Source organism: Xylona heveae (genome assembly GCF_001619985.1).
Source record: "Xylona heveae TC161 unplaced genomic scaffold L228scaffold_8, whole genome shotgun sequence".
In the NCBI taxonomy this organism is placed as follows: Eukaryota; Fungi; Ascomycota; class Xylonomycetes; order Xylonales; family Xylonaceae; genus Xylona; species Xylona heveae.
In genome coordinates this window covers 649486-659542 of record NW_017264200.1, presented here as the reverse complement: position 1 = coordinate 659542, position 10057 = coordinate 649486, and the positions used below count along the sequence as shown (strand labels likewise).

Sequence of the window (10057 nt, the reverse complement as noted above, 5' to 3'; positions counted from 1 at the left end):
GATGGAGAATGACTGAGGATAGAAAAAATTGCAACTATGATATTCCGGTTCTCAACGCCGGATCTGCCAGTTCAAATCAGCTTTGAATCCCTCAATTGCATTCGAAAATCTAGCTGATGAAACGATCAACACAGTGATGGCAAGCCCGGGAGCAGAGCTTTCACGAAGCTATATCTTTTGCGGCATGATCGAATTGTGCAAAATGCACTTACCGTGAGAAACCCAAGCTTTCTATGCCGCTATTTCTCAGAAAGCCAAATTAAAACGCCAAAAAGCGCTGTCAAAGTAAAAGGAAAAAGTTCGATGTTCGTATTAATTCCCCAAATGGTATATTGTTAACACGGCCACGGGGGATGAAGCAAGTGTGGAGTGGGCCGTGAGGAGGTCGTAGTGGAGGAGAGAAAGAGGAGGAATAATGGAGAGAGAGAAAAGATGATGAAGAGGGAGAAGTGGAGGAAGATGGTGCGTCGAACGGACGGGTTTATGGGAGGAGAGAATAGCAGCAGTTGAGGGTCCGCGGTGTGGAGGAAGATTGGGATGGGACCAGATTGAAGTGTTGCCGTCGTGGAATGGTAGCGTGTGTGGTGGAGGTGTCCTGAACAAGCTGTGCAGTTTGATGGATCAGAGTGGATAACTTAATGGGACGCAAAACGGAGCTTGGGGCGGCTCCGACATTTGGCGCGAAAGGTAAAGGCAGCACCAACAAGGACCTACGGGTAAAAATGCCCTGGTCGCCTTTTTGCCTGTCCTGCAAGAAGACACGAGCTTCTCGACACTTTTACTGACCCTTGGACCCAAAGCCCTTTTTTTGCAGAGAGGTTGAGCGACATAGCTCCAATTGGGATTAGCTCCACAGAAAGTCCGATCCGACGCTTACTGGGGTAAGCGAAGCGTTGGGACTGGGATCATCAACACTCTGCTCAGGGTCAGGTACCCGCTAAAGACACACGTCTGGCGGGCACCCTGCATCTCTTTCTTTTCCTCGTCTCCTCTAGTAAGGAGTACGTACCCTATCCACAACTCCCGCAACCCACATATCTCCTCTGTACATACTCCGTACGCCGTCTTGCTACCGATACTATCACCAAATCATCACTCAAGCCACTATTCGACGATGGGCTGAAACTCGGGCCCGGAGCTTGGGGCTCATAATTTTGATGACTTCGGAACCATGAGTTTCCAACTCGTACGAGTGACAACGGGGCCCAATCTCGTCCCTTAGGTAATGCATCCAAATGCTTCACCCCCACGAAGGTCGTCGGTACGCTGCCCTGTACATACTGCACGCACTCATTTTGTGCCCCAATCCCCCCCCCCTTTGCCCCATCGCCACAATCACCGCATTCAGATGGCAATGGGTGGGACTGGCGCGTGGGCGACCTGTGCGACATGCCAGAAGAATGATCGTCCCCCATAGCTATCTCACCGTGCATGATTGTTGATGCCCCAGGCTATGGCAAATCTAATCCTGGAAGTCGATAAGAGTCAAAACGTCAGACCCATCCAATAGCCCACAGAGCCTGGGGGAAGGTTGCCCCAGCAGTACATTGTCGCCGCTTATACGCTGCGCTCTCACGGAAGCACCACAGCCGACGAGGTCTGCGTGGTTGGTGGGTATCCGCGCCACAGGGTCATGTCGGAAGAAGGATTATCGAGGGCTCCGATGGCCACGAGAAGTTCAGTAATCGGTACCTTGTTAGTACCGGACCAAAGGAAATCTGCCCGGAGCAGTTGAGTATGGTGGGACAGGGTCCAATTGGTTCCGGAGTAGTCTCGGCACTTGGACGTTCGTCTTGACCTGAATCGAGAAACAGGAGCAAGCGCATTCTGAAGGCACACGGCGTACGGAGCTCCATGGAAGAGAGAAGAAGAGCAAGAAAAATCGAACAAGGGCAACAGTAATGGCAGCAAGCTCCTACAGTATTGAACTAGTACAGAGTAATAATAATCTCTCTCAGATTCCCTCAATAGATCTCGCGAGTGCAGGGGATAGAGCTCAGGGAGCTTACCGCCGTAGATGACGAAGATGATTGATTACGAATTACAGAGATACAGGTACACGGCATCGATGAAAGCCTGTAGGGCGGAAGGCAACACTCCGCTTACCATCTTAGCACTCATCGTGATGACGATCTATCAATTCAATTGAGTTTCTAATCAAATTCGATGACGATTAAATTCATGTTGAATGTTTCAATGACCGCATTCATGCTAAAGGTTGCCTTGTGGCTTTTAGACGAATCCCTGTCCTGGTCGGGTCGGAGATCATCGTTGTATGTTGACGAGGATAATATACATGGCCCGCCTGGCCGTTGAAGGTGAAGGCTTGGAAGAAGAGGGAAAGAATCGGTAAGGTACCGATTGCAGCTACTGGTACCCTCGTACGGAGTAAAAGTCGTTGTTGTGGAACAAGGAGTCGTGTGGGAAAGGGAAGAAGGTGGAAATGGTGGGTCCTTATTCCCTTGGGCCGGTCGGTGTCAACCTTTCCTGGTTAAGCCTAGTCTCTCCAACGATTTTTTGCCCTGAGACAGTGGCCAGAGCGGGCGATGGTGTCGCTAAACCTTCCCCGTCCCTCTTGGGGCGTTTGGGACAGGCACCCAGCATTCCTGCCACAGAACGCCTGTCTGTCTGCCCATCAACGGCCGTGCGGCTGCCAACAGCTTTTTAGACTGTGCGGCAGGACATGCTGTAGAGTATGATTGGCGTAGATCGCGCTTATAGTTTGTACCGTAACACAGAGTCTCGATCCCCAATTATTGGATAGACGGCTTGCTGGGGGCCCAATAACTGCTGTCTATAGCAATAACGAAAGCTACAATTCTTTCCTTATGCACACACAACAGACTCACCCGAACTTCAACACCCTTTAGCCCCCTTTAGAACAGCCCACGCACGATCCGTCGCCCTTCTTTTCGTTCGCCAAAGCGCCCCAAAGCAAAATGACACCAAGTGGAAGCTCTAAACCAGCATCGGTAAATGGTACCCCAACCCCCGGCCCACGTCGGATGCATGCTCCGGACACAACACGGACGTAGCTCACCCTGGTCAATCGACAGCCAGGCTGCTTCTTTTTGGGGTTCCTCTCTCAACACCCTTTGCTTTGGTGCAAATCTGCCCAGACAACTGAACGTTGCGAGAGTCGATCCTAGGTAAAAGAGCGGACCGTTCTAAGACGGCAACCCTACCCAGCTTTGCCTCTCCTCCTCTCCTCCGTCTTTGATATTCACTATCCTCCCATTCGATTCTTCAATTGGGCATACCTCCTCCTACTCCCTCAACTTGCCCTCCATACTCTTCCTCTTTTCTTTTCCCCCCTCTCCTCAAACTCCAACACCAGGCAGGAGTTTTTGCTCTTTCCTTCTCTGTCGTCTCGACTACAATCGTGCTTGGCTTGTGGACGGCCTTCACGATCTTCCTTTTATCTTCGACTCGAATCACGTCTCGAGTCGTTTCGACACATGAACATCTTTTTCCATCGTTGACTTGACATCTTCGCCTTTAGACGACCCCTATCGTGGTCCTCACTTTAATACTTCGTCGATTAATTTTCCAAAGTTTTCTGGACGTCTCAACAAACCGTCATTATGCGTCCCGAAATTGAGCAGGAGCTCGCGCACACGCTCCTGGTGGAGCTACTTGCATATCAATTCGCCTCTCCAGTGAGATGGATCGAGACCCAGGATGTCATTCTCGCTGAGAATACTACCGAACGGATTGTCGAAATTGGTCCCGCTGATACACTTGGTGGTATGGCCCGGAGGACCATTGCTTCCAAATACGAGGCCTACGACGCTGCCCTCTCCGTACAGCGTCAAATTCTCTGCTACAACAAGGACGCCAGAGAGATTTACTACGAGGCTGATCCCGTAGAGGACGAGCCGCCGGCGGCTGCCCCTGCTGGAGATGCCCCTGCCGCTCCCGCCGCCGCCGCCGCCGCCCCGGCCGCAGCTGCTCCTGCACCCGCCGCAGGTGCTGGTGCAGGCCCTGCTCCTCAGGTCGCCGACGCTCCTGTGCCTGCCGTGGACATTTTGCGGACTTTGGTCGCTCAGAAGCTTAAGAAGGGTCTCCAAGATGTACCTTTGAGCAAGGCTATTAAGGACTTGGTTGGAGGTAAGTTTAGCCTGGTGTTTTTTCCTCGAAAATTGTTGGGACGCCATAGTAATGTGAATTTTAGGAAAATCCACTCTCCAGAACGAAATCCTTGGTGACCTGGGCAAGGAATTTGGTTCTACGCCCGAGAAGCCCGAAGATACGCCTCTCGATGAGCTAGGTGCTGCTATGCAGGCCACTTTCAACGGCCAGCTCGGCAAACAGTCAACCTCTCTCATTGCCCGTATGGTCTCTTCCAAGATGCCTGGCGGTTTCAACATTACCGCTGTTCGTAAATACCTCGAGACCCGCTGGGGTTTACCTGCTGGTCGACAGGACGGCGTCCTTCTTCTGGCCTTGACAATGGAGCCTGCCTCCCGTCTCGGTTCCGAGGCTGACGCCAAAGCATGGCTCGACGATGTCTCGAACAAGTATGCTGCCCACGCCGGCATCAGCTTGTCTTCACCCACTGCTGGTGGTGACGGTGGTGCGGGTGGTGGCGGCATGATGATGGATCCCGCTGCCATTGACGCTCTGACCAAGGACCAGCGTGCTCTGTTCAAGCAACAGCTCGAACTCTTTGCGCGCTACCTCAAGTTGGACCTTCGTGCTGGCGACAAGGCCTTTGTCAACTCGCAAAAGTCTGAAGCCGCTCTACAGGCCCAGCTTGACCTCTGGAACACTGAGCACGGCGAGTTTTATGCTACCGGTATTGAGCCCACTTTCAGTCCCCTCAAGGCCCGTGTCTACGACTCGTGCTGGAACTGGGCCCGTCAGGACGCGCTGCTCATGTACTACGACATCATCTTTGGCCGCCTTAAGGCTGTTGACCGCGACATTGTCAGTCAGTGCATCCGCATCATGAACCGCTCGAACCCTCGGCTGCTCGACTTTATGCAGTATCATATTGACAACTGTCCCACCGATCGTGGCGAGACCTACCAGCTCGCCAAGGAGCTTGGACAGCAGCTCATTGAGAACTGCAACGATGTCCTTACTGAGGCCCCTGTCTACAAGAGCGTCGACATTCCCACCGCTCCCCAGACCAGCATTGATGCTCGCGGCAACATGAGCTTTGCTGAAGTGCCTCGCCCTAGCGTCCGCAAATTGGAGCACTATGTGCGTGAAATGGCAGAGGGTGGCAAGATCTCCGAATACGGCAACCGTACCAAGGTTCAGAATGACCTGCAAAAGATTTACAAGCTCATCCGTCAGCAACACAAGCTGTCTAAGTCGTCTCAGCTTCAGATCAAGCAGCTTTACAGCAATGTCATCCGCTCTCTCGCCATGAACGAAGGCCAGATGATCCCGTTGGAGAACGGCAAGGCTGCCAACGGCCACGCTCGCAAGCCTGGCCGCAACGGCACCCGAGGCTTGAATGGCAAGCAGGGTAAGGTCGAGACCATTCCCTTCCTTCACCTTAAGCGCAAGGAGGAGCACGGATGGGAGTACAGCAAGAAGTTGACCGGTGTTTACCTCGACGGTCTTGAGAAGGCCGCTAGCTCTGGTGTCACCTTCCAGGGCAAGCAGGCTCTCATGACTGGTGCCGGTGCTGGCTCCATTGGTGCCGAGGTGTTGCAGGGTCTCATCAGCGGTGGCGCGAAGGTCGTTGTAACGACCAGCCGTTTCTCGCGCGAGGTCACTGAGTACTACCAGGCCATGTACGCCCGCTATGGTGGCCGTGGCTCCCAACTCATTGTTGTTCCATTCAACCAGGGCAGCAAGCAGGATGTTGAGGCTCTGGTTGACTACATCTACGACACCAAGAATGGTCTTGGATGGGATCTCGATTATATTGTTCCATTCGCTGCCATCCCTGAAAACGGCCGCGAAATCGACAGCATTGATTCCCGCTCCGAGCTTGCTCACCGTATCATGTTGACCAATCTTCTCCGTCTCCTTGGCGCCGTCAAGGCTCAGAAGGCCGAGCGCGGCTTCGAGACTCGTCCCGCTCAAGTTGTCTTGCCTCTCTCCCCTAACCATGGTACCTTCGGTAACGATGGTCTCTACTCAGAGTCAAAATTGGCGCTTGAGACCCTCTTCAACCGATGGCACTCTGAGAGCTGGGGCAACTTCCTCACCATCTGCGGTGCTGTCATTGGCTGGACTCGTGGTACTGGTCTCATGGGAGGCAACAACATTGTTGCTGAGGGCGTTGAGAAGTATGGTGTTCGTACCTTCTCTCAGCAGGAGATGGCCTTCAACCTTCTTGGCCTGATGGCTCCTTCGATTGTCGATCTCTGCCAAATGGAGCCTGTCTTCGCTGACCTGAACGGTGGTCTGCAGTTCCTCCCCAACCTCAAGGAACTCATGACCGACCTCCGCAAGAACATCATGGAAACTAGCGAGGTCCGTACCGCCGTTACCAAGGAGAACGCCATCGAGCACAAGATTGTCAATGGCGACGACAGCGAGGCCCTCTACAAGAAGGTCACCGTCGATCCTCGTGCCAACCTCAAGTTCCAATTCCCCAACCTGCCTGACTGGAAGTCTGAGGTTGAGCCGCTCAACGGCAATCTCAAGGGCATGGTTGACCTTGACAAGGTAGTTGTCGTTACTGGTTTCTCGGAAGTCGGACCCTGGGGTAACTCTCGTACCCGATGGGAGATGGAAGCCTATGGCCAGTTCTCTTTGGAAGGCTGTGTTGAAATGGCCTGGATCATGGGTCTCATCAAGCACCACAACGGTCCTCTCAAGGGCCAGTCGTACGCTGGATGGGTTGATGCCAAGACTGGCGAGCCCGTTGACGACAAGGACGTCAAACCCAAGTACGAAAAGCACATTATTGAGCACTCTGGTATCCGTCTGATCGAGCCTGAGCTCTTTAACGGCTACGACCCGAACAAGAAGCAACTTCTCCAGGAGATTGTCATCGAAGAGGATCTCGATCCTTTTGAGTCGTCCAAGGAGACTGCTGAGGAATTTAAGCGCGAGCACGGCGACAAGGTAGAGATTTTCGAGATCCCCGAGTCGGGCGAGTACACTGTTCGCCTTAGGAAGGGTGCTACGCTTTTGATCCCCAAGGCACTTCGCTTCGACCGCCTCGTCGCTGGCCAGATCCCCTCTGGCTGGGACGCCCGCAAGTACGGTATTCCGGAGGACATCATCTCTCAGGTCGACCCCGTCACCCTCTTCGTTCTCGTCTGCACTGTTGAGTCGCTGCTCGCCTCAGGTATCACGGATCCTTACGAATTCTACAAGTATGTCCACCTCACCGAGGTCGGTAACTGTATCGGTTCCGGTATTGGTGGTACCAGCGCTCTGCGAGGCATGTACAAGGACCGCTACCTTGATAAGCCCCTGCAGAAGGATATCCTCCAGGAGTCTTTCATCAACACCATGAGCGCCTGGGTGAACATGTTGTTGATCTCTTCGACCGGTCCCATCAAGACACCTGTTGGTGCTTGCGCTACTGCCGTTGAATCCATCGATATCGGTTACGAGACCATTGTCGAGGGCAAGGCTCGCGTTTGCTTCGTTGGTGGTTTCGATGACTTCCAGGAGGAAGGATCGTACGAATTCGCCAACATGAAGGCTACCAGCAATGCTGAAGATGAGATTGCTCACGGCCGTACTCCCAAGGAGATGTCTCGTCCTACCACTACCACCCGTAACGGCTTCATGGAGTCCCAGGGTTGCGGTATTCAGGTTATCATGACCGCCCGTCTGGCTCTTGACATGGGTGTCCCCATTTATGGTATCCTCGCCCTTACCACTACGGCCACCGACAAGATTGGTCGTTCCGTACCCGCTCCCGGCCAGGGTGTGCTCACCACTGCCCGCGAGAACCCCACCAAGTTTCCCTCGCCCCTACTCGATATCAATTACCGCAAGCGCCAGCTCGCCCTCCGCCGCAACCAGATCAAGCAGTGGCAGGAGTCAGAGCTCTTGTATCTGCAAGAGGAGGTTGCCGCCATCAAGGCGGGTGGCCAGGAGATCAACGAGGCCGAGTACTTGCAGGATCGTGCCGAGCATATTGAGCGCGAGGCTGCTCGCCAGGAGAAGGATGCCACATACAGCCTTGGCAACGCCTTCTGGAAGCAAGACTCTCGCATCGCTCCTCTGCGAGGTGCCCTCGCTACCTGGGGTCTCACCATCGATGACCTTGGTGTTGCGTCCTTCCACGGTACCTCAACCAAGGCTAACGACAAGAACGAGTCTGAAGTCATCTGCGAGCAGCTCAAGCACCTTGGCCGCAAGAAGGGTAACGCCGTGCTTGGTATCTTCCAGAAGTACCTTACTGGTCACCCCAAGGGTGCGGCTGGTGCCTGGATGTTTAACGGCTGCTTGCAGGTCCTCAACACTGGCCTCGTGCCGGGTAACCGCAACGCCGACAATGTCGACGAGGTCATGGAGAAATTCGACTACATTGTGTACCCAAGCCGTAGCATCCAGACGGATGGCATCAAAGCCTTCTCGGTCACTTCGTTTGGTTTCGGTCAGAAGGGTGCTCAGGCCATTGGTATCAACCCCAAGTACTTGTTTGCTACCCTCGACGAGGCGCAATTCGAGGCCTACAAGATCAAGGTTGAGGCTCGCCAGAAGAAGGCCTACCGTTACTTCCACAACGGCATGATCACCAACACTCTGTTCCAGGCCAAGGACAAATCGCCGTACAGCGAAGAGCAGATGCAGAGCGTTTTCCTTAACCCCGACGCCCGTGTCACCGCCGACAAGAAGACCAAGCAACTCACCTTCCCCGCTACACCTGTCAAGAAGGTCGCCGATAAGAGCAAGACCGACAACACCCGCCAGGTCGTTGAGTCGCTCGCCAAGGCTGCCGCTACTGCCAATTCCAAGATTGGCGTCGACGTTGAAGCCATTGATGCCATCAACATTGACAACGACACGTTTGTCGAGCGTAACTTTACCGCCTCTGAGCAAGAGTACTGCCGCAAGGCACCCAGCCCCCAGGCCAGCTTTGCCGGTCGGTGGAGCGCCAAGGAAGCCGTCTTCAAGTCCCTCGGTGTTCCTAGCAAGGGTGCTGGCGCTCCTTTGAAGGACATTGAGATTACTAGCGACGAGAAGGGTGCTCCCGTTGTCACTGTAAGTTTCTATCAATACCCTTTTTCCACACAAGAACAAACAAACTAACATGTTTAATTACCCAGCTCCACGGTGATGCCGCTGTCTCTGCCAAGCAAGCCGGCATCAAGTCTGTTGATGTCAGTATCTCACACAGCGATGCCCAGGCTATTGCCGTCGCCGTGTCCAAGTTTTAGATTTGGTCATGTGGCAGAGTCCGAAGAATGGTCGCGGACGATATGGTTGAAGTTAATGCTTTGGGATGAACTTATCCCTCCACGTATGAGAGGCACTTTTATAATTATTGTTTGATGCTTCAAAGTCCAGCCGGGTAATATTTTTTTTTGCTGGCGCTTTTTCACTTTTCCTTAGTTTTGGGATGCGGGTTTTCCCTCTTGTACTTTTTCTATTCCCTTGTGTGTTTTTCATTTCCAAGAGCGTTCATTTCTTTTGTTGAATTGACTTTCTTCCGCCTGCTTGCACTTGTGGTAAGGGGACAATTTTGTGTTCTTCCTGTTACTCTACTAGACCATGTATGCGTTTTATGCATTCACAAGATCTCAGCTTACTAGTGTCTGTCGCCTGACCTCGAACCCGCTCATATCTCATTCTCATTTCCTAGTCGACTTGTTCTTACTTTTTCTTCCGTCCACAAAGAGAAGTAAGACGTCTAAGAGGGAGGAGAATTAGGAGAGGTACGAGAGGCTGACATACTTAGAGCTGGAAATGAAACATTATTATTAGACTTACTACTACTACGTATTGGATTAAACTTTGTGTGTATGTGTGTGTATGTGTGTGTATATGTATGCCTATCATGCTTGTTGGTTTTCCCGGTGTGATGTTCATTGGACACCTTGACACACGCTTTCCTCCCTGACATGTTTTCGTAGGTCGCTATCCCACGTGGATTTCTGACACCACTTTACCGCAGTACACGGAC

At 52.9% G+C, this 10057-nt stretch overlaps 1 protein-coding gene across 1 annotated transcript; it reads left to right on the top strand.

Annotated features, from left to right (window-relative positions):
* Positions 1-3369: 3369 nt before the first annotated feature.
* L228DRAFT_167951 (fatty acid synthase-like protein) lies at positions 3370-9478 on the top strand. Its single transcript, XM_018329449.1, has 3 exons — positions 3370-4110; positions 4175-9135; positions 9201-9478. Exons 1-3 carry the CDS (start codon positions 3585-3587, stop codon positions 9309-9311), a joined length of 5598 nt encoding a protein of 1865 aa, XP_018186748.1. The 5' UTR covers positions 3370-3584; the 3' UTR covers positions 9312-9478.
* Positions 9479-10057: the final 579 nt, after the last annotated feature.